We start from the raw sequence: 24,026 nt of genomic DNA, 5'->3' as shown, positions 1-24,026 counted from the left end.
CCAACCTAGTGTAAAGCCCAATCCTTCTCCTAGCCTACAAGCTCCTATGTGATCTGGTCCCTGTTCATGCTCTGTTTTCAGGTCCTATTACTCTTCCCCTCACTCGTTTTGCTTTGATTATTCAGGCTGGCTCAGAGATTTCTGTTCCTGCTTCTTACATTACTCTTCCCTTCGATAACTTTTTTGGGAGAAAAGTTTTACTTTCTCCCTAACCTCCTTCAACTCCTCATTCAAGTGTTAGATTTCTGGTTAATCTTTCTGTGACATTCTATCTAAAATTATAACCTCCCACTGCCCAAATTTCTTGTCTTAATTTTTCTCCTGTGTATTTGACACTATGTAAAACACTATATGGGCTTCCCTGGGGTTCAGCAGTAAAGAATCCACTTGCCAATGCAGGAGACGTGGCTTTGATCTGTAGGTGGGCAGATCCCCTGGAGAAGGAAATGGCAACCCATTCCAGTATTTTCGCCTGGGAAATCCCAGGGACAGAGGAGCCTGGTGGGCTACAGTCCATGGGGTCGCAAGGAGTGGATACGACTTAGAGAATACAACAGCAACAACTTGCAACTTGCATTGTATTTTCACTGGACAGCCCTGCTCCAGATGGCCCCCCATCCCTTTGGGTCATTTCTTGCTTTTCGTGTCTTCCCAGGCATGCCCCAGGCAACATGAAGCAGAGACAGGCCATCCGGGCTGTGCCCTGTGTGCATTTCTGACCCGCAGAATTTGTGAGTAGAATACCGCTGTTGTCACTTCCTACTACTAGGCTTCAAGTGGTTTGTTACACAGCACTGTGTTAAACTGTGGTGAGAGCAAGACTTCATTGGCTAGGGGTGGATTTCAAATATTAATTTTATTATTGGAGTATATTTGCTTTACAAAATTCTGTTAGTGTCTGCTGTGATCAGCTGTAGTTATACATATATCCCCGCCCTTTGAGCCCCCCTCCCACTCCACCCTACCCGACTAGGCCATCAGTCACAGAGCACCGAGCTGAGCTCCATGTGTTACGTAGCAGCTTCTCACTAGCCAGCTATTTTATGCATGGTGATGTACATGCGTCAGAGCCACTCTCCCAATTGGCCCCGCCTTCTCCTTCCCGCCTGTGTCGGCATGATCCTCTATGTCTGCCTCTATTCGTTGCCTGCAGACAGGGAACTGTACCATCTCCTAGACTCCATACATACAAACACTAATTTCCTCACACTTCTGGTTTGCTCATGAGTGTCTGTTACATTCTTTCACATATTCCATGCCTCAGAATCAGAGAAGCCCCATGGGAAGCTAGAGTTATGAGGTAAGACACCTGCATGAAGCTTACATTAATGCAAGAAAAGTGGTGACTGAGCAGTGGCTGAGGTAAAGGGTGAGGCTGCCAGGATGTGACGTAATACACAATACAGTCTGCCCCTTGCTTCCCTCCAAGGTGTCTGTGCCTTTATTATGTCTAATCCATCACAAAGCTTGCTTCAAGCTGGTTGTATTAGTCTATGGGGTCGCAAAGAGTTGGACATGACTGAGTGACTGAGCCCGCGCGCGCGCACACACACACACACGTTCTTTCAGGTTCAGTAGAACCCATACTGTGCACTCACACTAGTTCATCTCCACCTCTCCCATCTCCCTGGAAATCCAGCAGAGTCTAATGTTTCAGGGATGGGAATCACAAATAGATGACTGGAAATATGAAGATGGAGGCCAACCCCTTGATTCCTGTGTGTTTTAGCCACCGGGGACATGGCATCATCTAACAGCCTTCACTCCCATGCATACACTGCATTCTGGAGAAGTCCCAACCCTGATGTTTGTTTTCACTTCAGCTAAATTATTAACCCCTCACCATTCTCTTATCTGTTTCAGTATATGGTAACACCAAGTGGATCCCAAATGCCCACTGACTCACACCATTTGTGAAATGGAACCCTTGACCCGAGGCCATCTTGTGCACGTACCACACTGAGTGATCAGACATTCTCTAAGTCCTTGGACCATTGGACTGGCAAAGGTACTGCTGGTACTGAAAAACCCCACATCGGGAATAAGTGTCAATCCTGCTAAGGTTGGCTTCTTCTCCCTTGCAGGTTGGCAGACGTCCAAGATAATCAACATGCCACTGTATGGCTATGTTTTCTCCTTGGACGTGGCTGCCATATTGAGACTTGACGTCCACTTCTGCTGGAAGGTTATGAATTCAGCAGCAGCCATAGTTAAATGGGCCTTGATGAGAGAGAGCCACACTGTTTGGCCCATGCATAACCTCTATCCTTGCCACCACAGCCAAGGGCTTGTTGCACTAGCTCTGTTGTGGCTGAGGGGAGAGCCTGGCTGACCCCCACGGGATGAGCCATTCTATCCGTGTGCCCGCTGACTTTCTCCTTTGCTACGGGTGCCCCCCAGTGACTTCCAAGTCTCTGTCATCGTGAGTCCTTGCCCAGCACCCAGGCGGCAGCATCTCGGTGCTGAGTACCAAGTAGTTTCCTGCAGGTTCTCTATCTCAGCATCAGAGACTCCCTGATTCAGGAAAGGAATGGCATGCATGATGAGATGAAGGCTGTGAAAGGTGAGATGCTGCCAGGCTGCCCCTCCATGGAGCTGGGCAAGGCCTGTACAGGACTGGTTGCTTAGTGGTGGCCGGAGGAAGCGAGGGGGCTGATGGGTGGGAAGTAGTGTAAGAAGTGTCTGATGAGCACTGAATGCATATCCTTTCAGCAAAAGGAAGCAATGAAGACACACATCCGATTTCACAATATAGTGGTGTTTCTTTCTTTTTTTTAAAATTTATTTATTTTTAATCGAGTGGTTTTCGTGTACTTGCTGAGTCTTTTATGGATTTTCCTTTCCTATGCCACCAAGCATCATTGTTGACATTGAAGCATCCCCTCTATCTGTTACTCAGCTTGGCATGGTTGAGGGAGCAGGCTGTGCTCTGCTCCCTGTAAGCTGCTCCAATCTCAGGGGTCTTCCGGGGCTGATGATAACAACAGCCGGTGCTTTCTAAACACTTACTATACTCTGAAACCGCGTTATAGGCACTTCCTTTGAGATGGGATGTTTACTACGTGAAGCGCTTACTATATTTCACAATACTGCCTAGCATACCCGGCAGCTTCTTCCCTTGCAGAAATACCAACTGCCCTGTCATTTCTGCCTGTAAACACTGGTCTTGCCACATCCCGGGACCCAGGCTTGCATAACCTGTTTGTCTAGCAGAAGCTGAGCTGCCCTGTACTATTACAGTGTCAGCATATTTGAGCTAAGATGGCCCACCTGCTTTCTCAGACCTGCAGTTGGCCTATGGCAATTGTCTGCCGTTACCCTCAACTCCCCCATCACTCCTTTCTCGTCACTCCGTGTGTTCTGTGTCTGTATCCTGGGCAGGTCTTGAAATCTCAGGATGGTGCTGAATGCACAGATGCACTGCTCCCTTTTCAGGAGAGAGGCCTCAAGTGGGTTTTCCCTGCACTGCTTGCTGTTCCTTTCTTCTTGCTGTTTAGTTGCTCAGTCATGTCCGATTCTTTGTGACCCCATGGACTGCAGCATGCCAGGCTTCCCTGTCCTTCACTATCTCCTGGAGTTTGCTCAAACTCATGTCCATTGAGTCGATGATGTTATCCAACCATCTCATCCTCTGTTGCCCTCTTCTCCTCCTGCCCTCAACCTTTCCCAGCATCAGGGTCTTTTCCAATGAGTTGGCTCTTTGTATCAGGTGGCCAAAGTGTTGGAGCTTCAGTTTCAGCATCAGTTCTTCCAATGAGTATTCGAGGTTGATTTCCTTTAGGATTGACTGGTTTGGTCTCCTTGCTGTCCAAGGGATTCTTAAGAGTCTTCTCCAATACCAGAGTACCTGTAGTTTCCAAATGAAATCATCCCAGGTGTCTGGCCTTCTCTGATGGCTGTGTAAGGAAGGTATGGAAGTAAGGAAATAAGGAGGGTACCTTGAATTCAAGTTAAATACCTTGAGTCCCACGCAAAGGCGAGGTAGTGATCTAGTTTTCCCTCAGGCCAGCTGCACACTGCATTGGGAAAAGCATTCTAGTCTATGCAATCTTTCAACTCCTTCAGGGCCACAGAAGAGAGGTCTTGGGGCTGGAACACTTCTTTCCCCAGAGATAAAGTGCTGCACAGCTGTTCTGGGCTTATTTCCTTGTGTGGGATTATCTTACTCTGTTCTGGACTCAGCGTATGCTCCTTTGTTTTGCTTAAGCTTGTAATCACATAGGGCACCAGGCCAACCCCACTACTATCTGTTCCTGGTGGGGAGGGAAATGGCCCTTCGCTTGTAGCCCAAGAGGGAGCATGCAAATCATTGCCCTAAGTCAACTGCAAGATGGCACCCACTGGCTGGGTGTGGGGGGACTGACCCTCACTGTTGAAGCTGATCTTGCTCTGTCTCTTCTCTTCTTGAGTAAACTGTTCCATCCAGAGCCTGTGTAAGTCATGTCCTTCGAGGCAACTCTGACACAAAGCATGCAGTAGGTTGACATATTGGGACAGTGGTTATCACCTGCCTAGCACATCCCAACTTTCAAAGCATCAGGACTGGTACTCCTTTAAAATGCAGACAGTGGGGAACCCTATTGGATCCCTTGCTTTGGAGACTCTTCATATCATAGTGTGCTGTGCTGTGCTAAGTTATTTCAGTCGTGTACAACTCTTTGTGACCCCACGGACTGTAGCCCACCAGACTCCTCTGTCCATGGGATTCTCCAGCCATGAATACTGGAGTGGGTTGCCATACCCTCCTCAAGGGGATCTTCCCGATCCAGGGATTGAATTCTGAATTTCTTAAGTCTTCTGCACTGGCAGGTGGGTTCTTTACCACTAGGGCCACCTGGGAAGCCCTTTCTATACAGTAAGTGAAGTGAAGTGAAGTCGCTCAGTCGTGTCTGACTCTTTGCGACCCCATGGACTGTAGCCAACCAGGCTCCCCGGTCCATGGGATTTTCCAGGCATGAATACTGGAGTGGGTTGCCATTTCCTTCTCCAGGGGATCTTCCTGACCCAGGGATCGAACCCAGGTCTCTTGCATTGTAGGCAGACACTTTACTGTCTGAGCTACCAGGGAAGCCCAAAGCACACACTAAATAAATTCATCAGAGAACACAGAAAACACCTCAGTCTCCTGGTATGTGGTCCTCAGGACTGGCTTGGCATGATCTGCAACACTAAACATCCATTCTAGTGACAAGCACTGTTCTTGCCTCCAGGGAAAATGCTTTTTCACCTCTCCTGCTCTATGTCTTTGGAAGGAAATGCACCTGAATCCAAAAGCTGTGGAGGCTGATGGGTTACCACTGCCAACACTGGACAAAGATACCCCTTTGGACTGCAGGAAAGATTTGAGCTGCAGAAGACTTTAGATGAGAGAAAAGACAAGCCAACTAACTTGTCAAAATCTTTCCTCTCAGATGGTGTGAGAACCATACTTTCTTGTAAAACAAAGGGTTGTTCCCCCGAAATGCTCTGTGTTCAATTTCTTGCCACTTTTTTGGGCTCCAGTCTATGGTGATAGACTCCTGAATTAGGGCTGTATATGCAATAGTTTCGGGCTTCCTTATGTGGCTCAGTGGTAAAGAATCTGCCTGCCAATGCAGGAGACGTGGGTTTGATCCCTGGGTGGGGAAGATCCCCTGGAGAAGGAAATGGCAACCCACCACAGTATTCTTGCCTGGGAAATCCCATGGACAGAGGAGTCTGGCGGGCTTCAGTCGACGGGGTTGAAAAGAGTCGGATACGACTTAGCAACTGAACAGCGACAACATGCATTACTTTCATATGGTTGCAATATTAAGCAGTTCAGTGTTCTTTTAAATTTGTTCACTCATTTATGTTTTGAATATTGGCACACCTGACATGGGTGCCTCCTATGGATTCTTGCTGTGGGTCGTGTAAATGTTAGACACCCAGGCTCCGCAGAGGCAGGTGGCCACATCCTCCATGTCCTTACTGTAAATATCTGTGTTTGTAAATAACCTTTGTGTGCATTTTTCTTCCACATGCATGATCTTAATCTATGTCACTATCGCACACAGGAAAATCTTTCTTTTTAAGTTGTAAGAGGAATAGCAGATCCAACCAACTTGTCTTCTTGTTTTCCTTGATGTCTACAAGACGGGGCCCACACCCTCTTTAGAAAAATACAGCAAACCCAAACAATAATATTGCATTCAAGATTCCATAGCTGAAGTCTGTTCTACAGTGTAGAATTGAAACCATTCTGTGGCCACACATGGACGGAGTTCCTCAGATACCGTCTGACCATTTATTTCCTATATGCTTTGGTGATATTAAGTCAAATAGAGAGGCTTCCCTTTTGTACAAAACACTTCTCCTAACTCTAGCTTGGCTGTTAGAGATTAGGTCTTGGTTCAGATATTTAACTTCTTCTTCCCTTTGGTAGCTTATGTACAAAAAGGGCTGCAAAAATCCCCCCCACCAAGTATACATGCATGTGGGAATTCGCGTCCCATACTCTGGTCTTGGCTATAAGGCTTTGGTAAATGAGATAATAGAACGTATCGTACAGAGACTTGAAAACAGCTGACCTGTTGAGACTTGTGTTTTCTGCCAGGAACCTTTATGCCTTTATGTGTACCAGCCCACGATAGCCTCTCAAAGGTTGAGTGACCATGTGGAGAGCTGTCCCTGGTGAGAGATCATCCTAGACCATTGAACCCCAGCTGAATTGCCTCAGACCAGCAGAACCATAAAAGAACAGTTTTAGATTCATAGCAAAACTGAAGGGAAGTATAGATGTTTCCTGTATACACTCTACCTGCAAAGACACAGTCTCCCCATTTTCAATAGCCCTCATCAGAGTGGTACATTTGTCACAACTGGTGAACCTACACTGACACATCATAATCACCCAAAGGCCATAGTTGTTTTTTTTTTTTAATATAGCCAATTAACAATAATATGATGGTTTCAGGTGAACAGTGAAGGGATTCAGCCGTACACATACATGTGTCCATTCTCCCCCAAATTCTCCTTCCATCCAGGCTGCCACATAACATTGAGCAGAGTTCCATGTACTACACAGGAGGTCCTTGTTGGTTATCCATTTTAAATATAGCAGTGATTACATGTCCAACCCAAACTCCCTAACTATCCCTTCCCCCCATCCTTCCCTACTGGCAACCAGGAGTTCATGCTCTGTGAGTCTGCAAAGTTTACAGTTTACATTGCAGTTCACTCTTGGTGTGTATATCCTATAGGTTTGGGCAAATTGTAATTATGGGCATCTATCAATATGGTACCACACATAGTGTTTCCACTGCCCTAAAAATCCTCTGCGCTGCTCACTCATCTTCCCCAGCACCCATCCACTCACCCCCAGCTGGCAACCACAGATCTCTTCACTGTCTCCATAGTCTTGCCTTTTCCAGAATGTCATTTAGTTGGAATCATGCAGTATGCAGCATTTTCAGATTGGCTTCTTGGTAAATGAGATAATAGAATGTGTCACGCAAACAGAGACTTGAAAAGTGCTGGCCTATTGAGACTGCACTTTTAAGATATGTAATATGCTTTGAAAATTCCTCCTTGTCTTTTTATGGCTCATGTGCTTTAGCACTGAATGTTCCATTGTCCGGAGGTAACACAGTTTATTTACCCATTCACCTACTGAAGGACATCTTGGTTGCTACCAAGTTTGGAAATTATGAATAAAGTTACTATAAACATCTGTGTACTGGTTTTTGGGTGGACATAAGTTTTCAGCTCCTTTGGGAAAATACCAGGAAGCATAATTACTGGATTGCATGGTAAGAGTATATTTAATTCTGTAAGAAATCTCTACATTTTCTTCCAAAGTGGCTGTACCATTTTGCATTCCCATCAGCTATGGATGGAAATTTCAGTTGTTCCACATCCTTGTCAGCATCTGATACTGGTACTGTTCTGGATTTTCACCATTCTAATAGGTGTGCAGGGGTATCTTGTTAACGCTTGCTTTAATCTACTAAATTTTAGGGTGACTTGTTATAAGTAAAAGCTAACTGATAATTTCCTCTTTGGACAATAAAGATTGCCTCATCTTTATAGGTTTGCTGAAAGCAAAATAATAGTTCCTCATTCAAGAGGAGGCTTTTTGCTTTTTGTTGTTGTTATTGAGGTAAAACTCACATAACACAATATTAATTGCGTTAATCATTTTAAAATGTGAAATTTAGTGGCATTTAGTACATTCACAGTTTGTGTAACCATCACCTCTATCTAGTTCCAGAAGATTTTCATCACTCCAAAAGGTGTTACAGGGAATTCCCTGGTGGGCCAGTGGTTAGGACTCCATGCTTCCACTGCAGGGGGCGTGGGTTCAGTCAATGGTCAGGGAACTGAGATTCTGCAAGTTACGTGGCATTGGGCTGCAAAAGAGTCGGACACGACTTGGAAACTAAGCAACAACAACATGTAGTAGTTTCACACGGTTGCAATATTTAGTTTTAGTTCAGTCGCTCAGTCGTGTCTGCCTCTTTGCAACCCCATGAACCGCAGCATGCCAGGCCTCCCTGTCCATCACTAACTCCCGGAGTTCACCCAAACTCATGTCCATCAAGTCGGTGATGCCATCCAACCATCTCATGTTCTGTCGTCCCCTTCACCTCCTGCCCTCAATCTTTCCCAGCATCAGGGTCTTTTCCAGTGAGTCAGCTCTTTGCATCAGGTGGCCGAAGTATTGGAGTTTCAGCTTCAGCATTAGTCCTTCCAATGAACACCCAGGACTGATCTCCTTTAGGATGGACTGGTTGGACCTCATTGCAGTTCAAGGGACTCTCAAGAGTCTTCTCCAACACCACAGTTCAAAAGCATCAATTCTTTGGTGCTCAGCTTTCTTTATAGTCCAACTCTCACATCCATCATAACTACTGGAAAAACCCTTGTTGACAAAGTAATGTCTCTGTTTTTTAATATGCAGTTTAGGTTGGTGATAACTTTCCTTCCAGGGAGTAAGCGTCTTTTAATTTTATGGCTGCAATCACCATCCGCAGTGATTTCGGAGCCCCCCAAAATAAAGTCAGCCACTGTTTCCACTGTTTTCCCATCTATTTCCCATGAAGTGATGGGACCGGATGCCATGATCTTAGTTTTCTGAATGTTGAGCTTTAAACCAACTTTTTTACTCTCCTCTTTCACTTTCATCAAGAGGCTTTTTAGTTCTTCTATACAGGTTTCTCAAGAGGCAGGTTGGGTAGTCTGGTATGCCCATCTCTTTCAGAATTTTCCACAGTTTATTGTGATCCACACAGTCAAAGGCTTTGGCATAGTCAATGAAGCAGAAATAGATGTTTTTCTGGAACTCTCTTGCTTTTTCCATGATCCAGCAGATGTTGGCAATTTGATCTCTGGTGCCTCTGCCTTTTCTAAAACCTGCTTGAACATCTGGAAGTTCACGGTTCACATATTGCTGAAGCCTGGCTTGGAGAATTTTGATCATTACTTTACTAGTGTGTGTGGAGAAGGCAATGGCACCCCACTACAGTACTCTTGCTTGGAAAATCCCATGGACGGAGGAGCCTGGTGGGCTGCAGCTCATGGGGTCGCACAGAGTTGGACATAACTGAAGTGACTTAGCAGCAGCAGCAGCAGTTACTAGCATGTGAGATGAGTGCAGTTGTGGGGTAGTTTGAGCATTCTTTGGCATTGTCTTTCTTTGGTTGCAATATGCATGACCATAACAAATCAAATTAAAAAGAAAATGATAAGAAAAACACACACACACATGCAAAGGTATTACAATATTCAGTGACAACCCACTCTCTTTTTCCTCTCCCCCAGCCCCTGCCAATCACTAATTTGCATTCTGTCTCTATAGACTTATCTATTCTGGATGTTTCATGTGTGAAGGGAATCATTCTATATGTTGTTTTTGTGTCTGACTCCTTTCACTTAACATAAAGTTTTCAAGGTTCTTCCATGCTGGAACATTCCACTGTATGGCTATATCTCATATTGTGTGTCCATTCATCACCTGATGGACTCTTGGGTTGTTTCATAATTTGTGGGTATTAAGAATAGTGCTGCTATAAACAGTATTCATGTACAAGCTTTTGTGTGAAAATACGTTCAGAGATCAGGGTGATCCTGCCTCCATAGAGTGAGTTGGGAAGTAGCCCTTCCTCTCGTCTTTTGGAAGAGTTTGGTGTGTTAATTCTTCTTTAAGTGTTTGGTCGACATCACCAGTGATGCTATTTGGACCAGAGATTTTCTTTGTTAGGAGGTTTATGCTTATTTCTTTTAATTAAACACATCTTTGTTAAGAAGGATTACTGTAAGTATTAGTAAAGATGCTTTTATTCTAGTTGGGGGAAGAGATGAAGAGAACTGAGAAACTCCCGGCTGTCCAGAGTTGTGGGGCCTCAGTGTTCAGTGAGGATTTCAGAGGAAAGCAAGAGAGAACTCCTTAGATTAGAATGCGGAGGAAAATTCATGAAAGGGATGGCATTTGGCCTGGGTCTCAGAAAGTAGACTGAGACTGTATTAGATTTTAAAATGCAGAGAAAGACAGAGGAACATTCTACTCAAAGGTAACTGCCAACAGGGGTGATAGTTGTCGTAAGACAGGAAGCACTTACTATTTTGAAAATATTTACAATTATTTCCTCACTGCAGCCCTGTGACATTGGTAGAGCTGTCATCCCCTTTTACAGATGAGGATACAGAGGCTCAGAGCTATGACGTAATTTGCTCACACAGCTAGAAAGGGGGCAAAGCTGGGATTCAAACAGAGGTCTTCTGATTCTAGAGCTCACCCTTTCAGACAAAGGCGTAGGAATGGCAAAACGTGAGGCATGTTTTGGGTGTGTCCACAATGTAGATAACAACAAACTGTGGAAAATTCTTAAGGAGATGGGAATACCAGACCACCTGACCTGCCTCCTGAGAAATCTGTATGTAGGTCAAGAAGCAACAGAACTGAACATTGAACAATAGACTGGTTCCCAATTGGGAAGCAACAGTTAGAACTGGACATGGAACAACAGACTGGTTCCAAATTGGGAAAGGAGTACATCAAGGCTGTATATTGTCACCCTGCTTATTTAACTTATATGCAAAATACATCATGTGAAATGCTGGGCTCTATGAAGCACAAGCTGGAATCAAGATTGCTGGGAGAAATATCAATAACCTCAGATATGCGGATGACACCACCCTTATGGCAGAAAGTGAAGAAGAACTAAAGAGCCTCTTGATGAAAGTGAAAGAGGAGAATGGGCCCCACAAAGTCTCTGTCACACCTGCCCAGCTCTTGTTTGTATATCAAAAGCAGTCAAAGGCCACATGAAAACAAATGAGCATGGCTGTGTTCCAATAAAGCTTTATTAACAAACAGGCAGCAGCTGGATTTAGCTCCTAGACCGTAGGTTGGAGACCCCCTAACCTGAAAGTCTGATAGAAACCTACTGATCCAGCCCATTAAAAAACTGTACTTTATTTTTTATTTTTGGCTGCACCACATGGCTTGTGGAGTCTTAGTTCCCTAACCAGGGACTGAACCCCAAGCCCTTGGCAGCGAGAGTGCAGAGTCCTTACCACTGAACCATCGGGGAATTTCCAGTCCATGTTTATAGCAAAGGCAGGGCTGGGGAGATGATGTCTGGGCCATCAGCAAAGAGTTTGCCTCTCCTAATTCACCTACTCAGTGCTACTTGGCCTCGTGGAACTGTCTTGTGAGGGAGAAAGCCATTCATGAAATAGTATCATATAATAAAGACACAGTTACAAGTTGTGATGAGAGCTATAATGTGTTATTTCTAGGATTTTTATGAAACTATGTCGCTGGAGACCAAACTTATACTAGAGGTTAACACAAGGCTGCTCTAAGAAGAGTCTTTAACTGAGTCCAAAATCACTGCAGATGCTGATTGCAGCCATGAAATTAAAAGATGCCTACTCCTTGGAAGGAAAGTTATGACCAACCTTGATAGTATATTAAAAAGCAGAGACATTACTTTGCCAACCAAGGTCCGTCTAGTCAAGGCTATGGTTTTTCCCGTGGTCATGTATGGATGTGAGAGTTGGACTGTGAAGAAAGCTGAGCACCGAAGAATTGATGCTTTTGAACTGTGGTGTTGGAGAAGACTCTTGAGAGTCCCTTGGACTGCAAGGAGATCCAACCAGTCCATTCTAAAGGAGTTCAATCCTGGGTGTTCATTGGAAGGACTGATGCTAAAGCTGAAACTGTAATACTTTGGCCACCTCATGCGACGAGTTGACTCACTGGAAAAGACTCTGATGCTGGGAAAGGTTGGGGGCGGGAGTAGAAGGGGATGACAGAGAATGAGATGGCTGGATGGCATCACCAACTCTGTGCACATGAGTTTGAGTGAACTCCGGGAGTTGGTGATGGACAGGGAGGCCTGGCGTGCTGTGATTCATGGGGTCGCGGAGAGTCGGACACGACTGAGCGACTGAACTGAACTGAAAGGATGGATGAGAGTTGGGTAGCTAACAGTGGGTGGAATAGAAGCCCTAGGAGATGGGGAATAGCATATGCAAAGGCCCTGAGGCAAAAAAATGAGGTTTGTGTGTTTGAGGTGACAAAAGAATGTCTGTGTGGCTGGAGCATCAAGATGAGGGAGCAGGTTGAGCCTCAGGAGACAGGCAGGGTCCCAGTGATGGGCCATTTGGCAGGACATGCTGATAAAGATTTTGGATTTGATTCTGTTGGCAGGTATGGTGGTTTAATGGTGTGGTGGCTAAAAGGTATGATTCTCAGGTGGCGTAGTGAAGAACAGAGGGCATGTAGGAAGAATGGAAGTGGAGAGACTGATAGAACATATTTTGGTCATCAGGGCAAGAGATGAAGATGACTTCGATCGGTGTGAGTTTGTTTCATGTCTGCAGGTAAAGTTTTGTGTGTCGGAAGCTATTGCAGTTACTTTGATTTTTAAATGAATATTCAGTAGAGCAACAAATTAAAAATATAGCTTCCCATGCCTCACCCATCTTATCCTATTTATAAAACTAGCAAAATTTAAGTCCTTGATGAATGCTTAATTAAGTAGAATAGACAAGCCTTAAACAGTCAATCCTGTTTAAAACTTTGTGGATTAAATTTTTGTAAATAATTTAAGCTGTTTTAATTAATTTAATATACTGGATTTTAGGCTTCCCAGTTGGTGCTAGTGGTAAAGAACCTGCCTGCCAATGCAGGATATGTAAGAGACTTGGGTTTGATACCTGGGTTGGGAAGATCCCCTGGAGGAGGTAATGGCTACCCACTCCAGTATTCTTGCCTGGGAAATCCCATGGACAGAGGAGCCTGGCGGGCTACATGGGGTCACAGGGTTGGACACAACAGACGTGACTTAGCACATTAAATTTTTAAGAGTATTCTCCATGCCCAATCTACCACTCAGAATCTTCCAAAGCACTTCACTCCTATAAAAACAGCAAATTAAACTTAGGACTATAGGAAAATCAAGTTGTGTTAAATACTCCAATGTTCTTTGTTAACTTAGCCAAGTTCTCTTATATCTACCTCTCAGCTCAAAATCACAAGCAAAAATAAATTATTTAATTACACATTTAATACTGGAATCACATGAATAATCTGTTATGTACTCTAAGAGATCATTTAAAAATATATTATAAGTGCTCTAAAGTTCCAGATTATATACATGATTCAAATGATTATAAGCCTGTAACTCATCTTTGCATATGAACATTAACATTCCTGGCCTGATTTACACTATACTATCAATGTTTAATTGTAAGCTTCTGGAGGCTTATCGGTTAACTCTGTAACTCTTAACTTACAGAGTTATTATCTTATGAAATTGAGATTACCCTGGTGGCTCAGAGGTTAAAGCATCTGCCTCCAATGTGGGAGACCCGGGTTCGATCCCTGGGTCGGGAAGATCCCCTGGAGAAGGAAACGGTAACCTGCTCCAGTATTCTTGCCTGGAGAATCCCATGGACGGAGAAGCCTGGTAGGCTACAGTCCACGGGGTCGCAAAGAGTCGGACACGACTGAGCGATGGAACGGAACGGGCTAATTATATGTAATTGCCACCAGATCACCATCCTAGCATTGGTGGTGGTTTAGTCACTAAGTCGTGTCCGACTCTTGCGACCCCATGGACTGTAATCTTGCCAGGCTCCTCTGTCCATGAGGATTCTCCAGGCAAGAATACTGAAGTGGGTTGCCATTTCCTTCTCCAGGGGATCTTCTCGACCCAGTAATCAAACCCAGGTCTCCTGCATTGCAGGCAGATTCTTTACCAACTGAGCTACAAGGGACGCCCTGTGGCTTCAGGTTTCTTAAAGGGAATGAGTCCAATTTCCATGGACTGGACTGTAGGTCCTTAATTCTGCACACTCTCTTCCCGCTTAGCCAGTTACTGGAACACATGCCCATTTGGGAGGGGCGTATCCATGCTACATTGCTGCAGTCTCCCCCAGTCCCTACTAACCTCGCATGGGGGAGTGCTCATTGGCCAACAGAGACTTGAGAGTCAGGCCTGTGCATTTCAAGTGTGATCATCTCTACAGTATGCCTGGGTACACACAGCTCTACTTTAATAGTCAAAATGACAACAGGAGGCTTGGAACTCACATCTTTTAAAAAGGGTTGGTTTGGGGGACTTCCCTGGCAGTCCAGTAGTTGACTCTGTGCTCCCACTGCAGGGGGCCGTATGCGGCACAGCACCGCTGAAAAAAAAAAGAAAGAAAACCACAACACAACGAAACAAAACACGGTTGGTGTCGTCTCGGTTCTAACTAGACACTCCAGTGATCCTTCTGTGTGACTTGTGTAGACAGAAGCCAGCACCTTCACTGAGGGTGTAGCACACATTCCTAATGGCTATGCTAGACTTTTCTCCTGTCTTTAGCTCTTTCAGGACATTCATTACCCTCCCCTTTGGCCCTGCTGCCACTGCTGCTAAGTCACTTCAGTCGTGTCCGACTCTGTGTGACCCCATAGATGGCAGCCCACCAGGCTCCGCCGTTTCTGGGATTCTCCAGGCAAGAACCCTGGAGTGGGTTGCCATTTCCTTCTCCAATGCATGAAAGTGAAAAGGACACTTTAAGCCAATCCACCAGTCCTTTAGATCCTTCTGTAATTCTCTGTGATCTGTGTGGCTGGAATCTTGCATCTCCTTCTAAGGTTACAGCTGAAGCCCTGCAGCAATTTCTTCCCACATAATTCAGTTCTGAATGCCTGTGGTCTTTCTGATGCTCCGCCTTGACTCCAGGTGCCTGGTTGGATTCTACGAACAGGCCAAGCTCTCACCTGCTTCTGAGGCACATCCTGAGGTCATGCGGAAGAGAGCTTAGACTGGGGTGGAAAAGCCACAGTGGCTGGAATTGAGAGAGGTTTTGAGAGAGTTGACAGGATTTGTTGATAAGATTTGTTGATAGATATGGATGCATGGGTCAGGGAGAGGTGTTTCAAGGGTGACTTCCTGTTTTCATCTGGAGCAGCTTGGAGGATGGAGGTTCCATTCCTGAGGAGGGGGCTCGGAGAAGGAACGCAGCTGCGGTAGTCATAGCTCCACATTCAGGGGATGCTCGGTATCCACCCAGCTCCCTGCAGGCCTGAGCACCCCAGTAACTCAGGAGGAGTCCGACCTGCATGGCGGCGGTGGTGAACGGCCACAGTTTGCCACTTGTGGAGCCTGTTCTGCAGAGGTCGTCAGTGGCCCCTTCTGTGCCCACCCCCTCCCTGCCCTTCATCCCTGCACTCCCGCCCGTCCTTCCTGGGGACCCCCGGTCTCCCCACCTCCTCACTCACTCTAGTCCCTTTGGCTTTGAGATTTGAGCTTCCATCCCATTTTAGTGTGGATGGAGGTGCAGATAACCACTTTTCCGATGGGATTTGTATGAGCCCAAGAGCACAGGGGTGCTAAGGACTGGAGTTTGGAAGAGGAAGGGCCATCCAGGGAGGAAATGGCCTTGACCAGGGCAGCTGTGGGCTCTGAGAACAGACTGTGCTCTTTTCCTGACTTTGCCCCTGACAGTAGGTGGCTGTCCCCTCCCCACCACGAAACTCAGGGATGGACAGAGACCTCTGGTGTCAAACACCATCCTTCCTGCACAGGAGTTCAGGGTGGAGGCCGACAGCCACGGTGTGCCTTCCCCAAGGACTGCGGTGGAGGGCGTGCGCTGGGCCACACTGGTGTCCCTGAGGCCCTTCTGCAGTCTGTGTACAGTGAGGCACGGCCAGACTGGCATCAGCCTCCGCCTCCTGCCTGCCTCCTTTTCCTCCTCACACCCGCAGAGCACTGCCCTGTACCTGCCTCTGTCTTTAGTTGAGGAGGTGGTGAGGCGGATGGGCAGATTTCCAAGGTCAGTTTTACCCCAGGTGTCAAGGATAAGGGTCAGGCAGCATCTAAGGAGACTGTAGGACTTCAGTGTTGGGGTGCATGCTTTGGGGACAGAGCATGGATTTTGGGGGGGCGCACAGATTTGAGGGGGGAGCACGAGGAGGTTGACAGGTGGACAGACAAGTACATGTTTTGAATGGCAGAGACCTGGGGAAGGGCTTTCTTGGAAAGGTGAGCTGCTCTGCCCAATTGGACGAGAGGGTGACGAGGTGAGCTCAATGCGCACCGCAGCTCTGCACACGCAAACAGAGGGTCTCCCCATGGGTGTCTGTATTCACACCGCTCTTCTTGTTTAAGGACCCTGAACTGGGGTCGCTGTTTGTCCTCCTCCTGATTCTAACTACACCCCCATCATTCCACTATTTACATCTACTCCTATTGAAATGTTTACAAGGCCCTAGATACACAGTAAATACCACAGAAGTGTCTGTAATTTCAAAGAAATGATCAGGCTGTCTGCGAGAGAACCAATTCAAGCCACCAGTCCCTTTCTGCAGCACAGATTTATTTCAAGACCTGAGCACCTGCAAGGGGACGACAGATGCTGGCCAGGGGCCACAGTCTCCTCTGGCCCCAGAAGGCGGAGCATCACAGCAAAGCTTCAGGAGAGCACAGCCCATCAGAGCAGGAGCACGGAAATGCACGCATGGGCGCTCATTCGGGCCAGGACTCGCCCAGGGCCCATCTGGGCTGAGGGAGCTGGCTGGGGAGGGGAGGGGGCTCTGCAGCCTCTTCTCATGATTCCTTGACTCTGAAGGTCCCACTGCTCCCAGCTCACTTGGACATTTGGTCCAGGTATTCGATGTGCTTCTGCACCCAGGCCTGGCCTGGGTCGGCACAGATGGATCGCCCACTTCTGGTCTGGAAGCTGAGGAGCAAGAAGGAGAAGATGAGCAATGGAGAGTCAGCAGGCAAAGAAGAGTCCGTCCCACCACCCCAGCCTCTCCCGCCACCCCCACCAGCAGCTGCCTCCTGTGTCACTCCCACCCCACCCCACTCTTGTCACTGTTCCTAGAGACTCCCGCCACCCCTTCCCTCTCCTACCCCTACTGGTTCTTGAGATTGCACTCTTTCCATTGTTGGGGGCGCTGTACTTACATGACCCCTGGCTGGGGGCACTTGTCACTGGTCCTTTGATAATTTTTCACCAGAGACAGTGGGATTCTCCTTGTTACCAAGGTGAAACAGCAAGCATGCAGGTTATCAGCTGGTTCTGCAGGGTAGAGGACTGTAAGATGCTGGAAGCATCTCCATGAGAAAGCTTAGACCTCTGTCTGCATTCCCCACAGCCCCTGAGGAGGGGAGGGAGACAGGAGATGGGAGCGCCTGGCAGGAGATGGCCGGTCTTCCTCCTCCCTCCACCTTTTAAAAAATCTTTTGTCTAAGCCACACCGCGAGTGGGATCTGGGTTCCTTGACCAGAGATAGAACCAGCAGCCCCTGCATTGGCAACACAGAGTCTTAACTACTGGACGATGAGGGAGGCTCCTTGCGGGGCCCCCAACCACCCCCTATCCCCGCTTAAACTGTCCTCCTCTGAGACGTCTCCTCCCTCCGTCTGCCTCTCCAGCCGCTCCCATCCTCTCCTCCAGACCCTCCCAGGGCTGGGATGGGATTCTGTGGTCCTAGTGTTTCAAATATCTGGTTGTCCTCAGGATTCGGGAATAAGAAATCAGAGTTCCTGGAAATTCTCAGATCGTAAATTATTCTATATTCATCTCTTAAAAAATGCGATATAAATCATTTTAGGTTGTACTACATATTAAATGTTTTTTCATTTTTAAAGTTTTATTTTATTTTGAAGTATAGTGGATTTACAGTGTTGTGTTAGGTGATTTTTTAATATATAACACCTTATTCTCATGTTTTAAAAATAATGTGACTACACAGTAAACAGTGAATCATTTTTCTATGAAGGTTTTTTTTTTTTCAAAAAAAAAGTTTTCTGTAAAAATAAATTCAAAGTTACAATAAGAGATGTTTCTATGTATGGTGACAAGATTATTATTATTTGTTTTATTTTAATTGGAGGCTAATCTGGTGATAAGATTATAAACTCAGTAACACATTAATGTTCTCTACGGAGAAGGCAATGGCAAGCCACTCCAGTACTCTTGCCTAGAAAATCCCATGGACAGAGGAGCCTGGTAGGCTGCAGTCCATGGGGTCGCTACGAGTCAGACATGACTGAGCGACTTCACTTTCACTTTTCACTTTCACACATTGGAGAAGGAAATGGCAACCCACTTCAGTGTTCTTGCCTGGAGAATCCCAGGGACGGGGGAGCCTGGTGGGCTGCTGTCTATGGGGTCACACAGAGTCGGACACGACTGAAGTGACTTAGCAGCAGCAGCAGCAGCAGCAGCTAAAGACAGTTGATAATAAAAACATGAAAAGATGGGAACATTAACACAAAATAAAGGGCCAATGAAAATCATTTAAAAACCAAAAAAAGTGCAACAATTATTTAAAATATTTAAAGTTCTCATTCAAAAATAAAAATTTAAAACACAGGAAGCATCAGTTGCAAACTGCTTGTAGTCTTTACCTTTGTTTTGTAGCAAATAATCCCATAGAACATTTTTTCCATACTGGATTGGCCCAACTGTTGGAAGTATGTCTAAATGCATTTTCATTTGGAGTTTGGGTCCTAAATTCTTCCTTCATATGAGCTAATTTCCTATTTTAATGATGGACATATCTAGTCTGCTTCTCCTGAATTTGTTTTCTTGCCTGGAGAATCCCCATGGACAGAGGAGCCTGTGGGCTACAGTCCATGGGGTTGCAAAGAGTCAGACACAGCTGAGTGATTGTGAAAGTGTATAAATTTTACAAACTTATTAGCATTTCTTAGCAGCAGACAGAGATGTGAACTCCCATGTGTAATGGGGCAATGGTCTCAAGAAGCTGGATCAAGACCAGTTCTCCTGTGTGTGCTCCAGTCCACATCACCCCACATGCTGATCTTAACCTTAACTCCCTGTGCCAAATGTTTCCTGCTTTCACGCCTGATGTCAGCAAATTCCTTTAAATCAGTGACATCTGTCTGTTGAATGTTAAGCTTTATTCCATCAAGAGAATTAGAATACTTTTGCCCGTTTTCCCCAATTGCTCAACTGAGTTTTCTTGGGACTTGGAATTTAGAAAAAACATATCATTTCCTGAGAAATGCTGAGAAGAATTCCCACATGAAAATGCTAGTGGATGTCCAGGGTGGGCCACAGCAGGGCGGGACTGTTCCCTGCATCTGAGAGGACCCTCCCTCACAGGTCTGGGTAGGGGTGGGGGTGCTGCTAGAAGTGGGACGTTTGCTCGGCTCAGAGGAGCAAGGCCTTGGCTAGGAGTCTTGAAAGTTCAATTTGTCCTTGTTTCTTCTCCTGAAAGCTGTATGACTCCAGACAGGACGCCCACCCTTTCTGAACCTTTGTCCCTAAAATGGCAAATAGTAGCCTTAGGGCAATTACTGTGCAAACAGATATTTATACTGATGATTGCTTTGTGCAGTGAAGACCTTATTATCCTCACAGAACAGACGAGGAAGCCGTGGGTCAGGAAAACTAGACAAAGCACAGAAGGTCACAGGCTGGCCAGAGCAGAGCTTCCAGATCCAGGCTCCCGGGGAGAGATGGTCTGCCTCTGCCCCCAGTGCCCTCCAGCATGTTGTCTGAACAAGTGGCACAGAGTCAGCGTTTTATCTGTATACGGGATAGATCTCTCTTGAGATGCTGGGCAGAGCAGCTGCAGCTCCAGGTCGGGCATGGGCTCACCAGGGTCAACACTGATGCACTTACCACAACTCTGGACCCAGACAGCCATTCTGTGGGTATTTTCAGTACAGTGTTCGAAAACATTACCTGTGCTAGACAGCATTCCATCATGAAATAGGCTTGTGTTGGATGACGTTCCCCGACTGTCGGCTAAGGTGAGTTCTGATGGGTGAGGCTAAGCTGTGGTGTCTGGGAGGTTAGGTGCAGTGTATGCATTTTCAACTTCCGGTATTTTCCATTTCCGGTGTGTTTATCGGGAGGTAACCCCCTCGTGAGGCAAGGAAGATGTGTACTGAGACTCTACTACAGGTCTGGTGCCTGGCTTAGTTCCTGATGTGGCTCATCTCCATTCCTCACAACTACCCTTTGAGAAGCTATCAGTGATCCCGTTTGCAGATAAGAAGTCATATGACAATAACTGAAATTATTGGAAAGTAGTGAAAAGCTCTTTTGCAGTAAAAATTCCTAGAAAACAGCCATCATCCATTGAACTAGCAGGATGTCAAACAGGAGTCCTAGTGTGCAGTATTGTTTGGTCTCCGATTTCAGTTGAAATTCAACTCAGGAGAACTGTTTACAATAGCCAAAACTTGTAAGCAATCTAAATGTCTATTGATAGGGGAATGGGTAAAGAAGATGTGGTACATGTATACAGTGGAATATTACTAAGCCTTTCAAAAGAATGAAATGATACCATTTGCAGCAACGTGTGTGGATTTAGAGGTTACCCTACTGAATGAACTTGGGAAAACTCTGGGAGATGGTGCGGGACAGGGTGGCCTGGTGTGCTGCAGTCCATGGGGTCGCAAAGAGCTGGACACGACTGGGCAACTGAACAGCAGCAACAGCAACATACTAAATGAAGTAAGTCAGATAGAGGAGAAATATCATTTGACATCCCTTATACACAAAGTCTAAAAATAAATGATACAAATGAACTTATAAAACAGAGACTCACAGACTTAGAGAATGAACTTAGGGTTGCCAGGAGGGAAGGATAGGGGAAGCGACAGTTAGAGAGTTTGAGATGGACATGTACATACCGCTATATTTAAAATGGATAACCAATAATGACCTACTGTATAGCACAGGGAACTCTGCTCAATGTTACGGAGATGGGAGAAGAGTTTAGGAGAGAATGGATGCGTGTATATGTATGGCTGAGTCCCTTCCCTGTTCGCCTGAAACTGTGACAACGTTGTTTGTTAATCATCTATACCCCAATACAAAAATAAAAGTTAAAAAAAAAAAGAAAAGAAATTCAGCTCAGGGGAGTTGTTTCCTGGGAAGCCTCCTCCCAGGTCCCTCTGTGCCACCTTCTCCCCGGGCTCCAGCCCCCTGCAGAGAGGCAGGCAGGCCTGTTGAGGGCAGTGAGCTGGGATCAGGACACTGGGGGTTTAGCCCTGCCTCTTTCAGAGTCAGCTGCTACCTCCTCTTCCTGTGGCACAGGTGTTTACTGAGAGCTCAGTACATGGCTCTGTGCGTGTACACACTGGACAGGTCTTGCAGGGAGAGGAGGGAAGCTGACCCGGGTGTCTCAGGCTCAGATTCCCCCGACCACGCGGACCACAGCTGGGTGTGGCGGGCAGTGTGGACCCTGAGGCCTGGGAAGCGCCCCCTGTCTAAGGGGACAGCACCTCCACCTCAGTCCTAGTTGGAGGTGAGCTAGTGGAAACTCGGGCTCATGTCTGCTTGGTCTTCCATATTTGTGAAAGAAATGGGCAATAGGGATTTTTAACGTTTCCAGTTTTTCAATGTTGGCAACCATCCAAAGATGGTTAAACCCCATATAAGCTGTGCAGAGAGCGTGATCCTTTGTGGGTTCCTCTCGCCCAGATTCTGCTCCTGCCTGGAGGCAACTGAACAGATACCTGGAGGGCTCTGGGTCAGCTTCTCGAGGCTGGGGCCCAAAGGCCAGGAAGGCTGTTTTCAGAGGTTTTCCCCACCCGAGGGGAGGCAGAAGTGAGCCCCGACCAGATATGGGGAGACACCCTCGGAAAAGACACTGTTTTGCAAGAACCCCAGACCACGTTTTCCAGACCACCCACAGCAGCTCCTCACTGCAGCCCCACACCCTGCCAACCCCCACCTTCAGTCTCCAGCCCCTGTGTTCTCGTTGTTCAGAGCAATGAGAGTAGCAGATCTCACCTTCATTGGCCTCTGAGTGCAGGAGGGCAAGAGTGAGGAGGAAGGCCAGGGTAGCCAGGCTGACCCTCATCATTCTGTGTGCCGATGAGCAACAGGAACAGGGCTGGGCTGAGGACTCCTGGGTTCTCTGGCTCCTTGAAATCTGGGCTCTGAGCCTCCTTCATAAAAAGTTGCTGCTCAGGAAGTCACAAGATCCAAAAATTTAAGGTTGCCTGGCAGTTTTGATGCTTTGGAATTGTGACTAATGACATATGTAAATTATGAGAACTCAGTCAATTTAGACAAAAGAGGAAGGCAGAGAGTGACCCTGGCTTTCACGTTTGGCTGATGTCTTGAGGGTGGTAGTGGGGGAGGCCTGGAGACCAGGAGCTGTGTCAGAAACGGCCCCCCTCTCCTGGTCTCTCCTGGGAGCCTGGTTAAGCCCCCTTGGTGAGCCCGAACTCAGGTGTGGACCATGAGCTCAGAGGCCGGGTGACTGTCTCAGGATCAGCAGCTCTGGCCCAACGCCAGAGACAGATGTGGGGGTGAGTGCAAGATTCACCCCGAGCACAAGGTCCAGGCCTGATGGGGGCTGGGGTGGGGAGCAGGGTCCAGGGGTGTCCTGGGACAGCTGGGCCTCACCAGCCAGGGTGGACTGGAAACCTTCACCTATGTGGAACTGAAGGGCCCTGCCCCCTGCCCAGCCCAGGGAGCTTCATCAGACCCTTAGCTAACCAGGCAGGGGCCTGGGCTCTCTGCTCAGCCAGGCCGGCCTCCAGGACAAGACTGAGAGACAGTTTCTTCTGGACTGAGCTGAGGGAGCCAGAGGCAGGGCAGTGTTGTCCACAGAATACAGTTGTGTCTTATCACCCTAATGTGTGTTGCAGGGGCCGTGCTCAGGATGCCAGGATGGTTTAGTGACTGAGATGGAAGGTGCCAACCACCCTGGTTTGCCTGGGTAAGAGGGTTCCAGCAAATTTGGAAAGCTCCACAGTGGCCACAGGACTGGAAAAGGTCTGTTTTCATTCCAATCCCAAAGAAAGGCAATGCCAAAGAATGCTGAAACTACCACACAATTGCACTCATCTCACATGCTAGCAAAGTAACGCTCAAAATTCTCCAAGCCAGGTTTCAACAATATGTGAACTGTGAAATTACAGATGTTCAAGCTGGTTTTAGAAAAGGCAGAGGAACCAGAGATCAAATTGCCAACATCCTCTGGATCATCGAAAAAGCAAGAGAGTTCCAGAAAAACATCTATTTCTGCTTTATTGACCACGCCAATAGTCAACACTTTGACTGTGTGGATCACAATAAACTGTGGAAAATTCTGAAAGAGATGGGAATACCAGACCTCCTGACCTGCCTCTTGCAAAATCTGTACGCAGGTCAGGAAGCTACAGTTAGAACTGGACATGGAACAACAGACTGGTTCCAAATCAGGAAAGGAGTATGTCAAGGCTATATATTGTCTCCCTGCTTATTTAACTTATATGCAGAGTACATCATGTGAAAAGCTAGGCTGCATGAAGCACAAGCTGGAATCAAGATAGCTGGGAGAAATATCAATAACCTCAGATATGCAGATGACACCACCCTTATGGCAGAAAGAGAAGAAGAACTAAAGAGCCTCTTGATGAAAGTGAAAGAGGAGAGTGAAAAAGTTGGCTTAAAGCTCAACATTCAGAAAACTAACATTATGGCATCCGGTTCCATCACTTCATGGCAAATAGATGGGGAAACAGTGGAAACAGGAGCTGACTCTATTTTTGGGGCTCCAAAATCAGTGCAGATGGTGA

General features: G+C 46.7%; 1 protein-coding gene and 1 long non-coding RNA gene across 2 annotated transcripts; one reads left to right on the top strand and one right to left on the bottom strand.

The window, feature by feature from the left end:
* The first annotated feature begins 424 nt into the window (after window positions 1-424).
* On the top strand, window positions 425-5,552 carry LOC148774653 (uncharacterized). The gene is made up of 4 exons (XR_016035395.1): window positions 425-731; window positions 1,864-2,008; window positions 2,085-2,563; window positions 5,253-5,552. It is a non-coding gene; the product is annotated as an uncharacterized LOC148774653 (long non-coding RNA).
* Window positions 5,553-16,801: 11,249 nt separating this feature from the next.
* Window positions 16,802-22,450, bottom strand: LOC129536706 (regakine-1). Its single transcript, XM_055395765.2, has 3 exons — window positions 22,249-22,450; window positions 17,433-17,547; window positions 16,802-17,202 (listed from the first exon to the last, which is right to left on the bottom strand). The coding sequence occupies exons 1-3, from the start codon at window positions 22,319-22,321 to the stop codon at window positions 17,109-17,111; spliced, it is 282 nt and encodes a 93-aa protein (XP_055251740.1). The 5' UTR covers window positions 22,322-22,450; the 3' UTR covers window positions 16,802-17,108.
* Window positions 22,451-24,026: the final 1,576 nt, after the last annotated feature.

The sequence above is a fragment of the Moschus berezovskii genome, chromosome 20 (genome assembly GCF_049115385.1).
Source record: "Moschus berezovskii isolate FMDL1 chromosome 20, NW_MosBer_1.0, whole genome shotgun sequence".
Classification (NCBI taxonomy): Eukaryota; Metazoa; Chordata; class Mammalia; order Artiodactyla; family Moschidae; genus Moschus; species Moschus berezovskii.
Note: the sequence above shows the minus strand (reverse complement) of the source record. Positions and strands in the feature narration are given on the sequence as shown.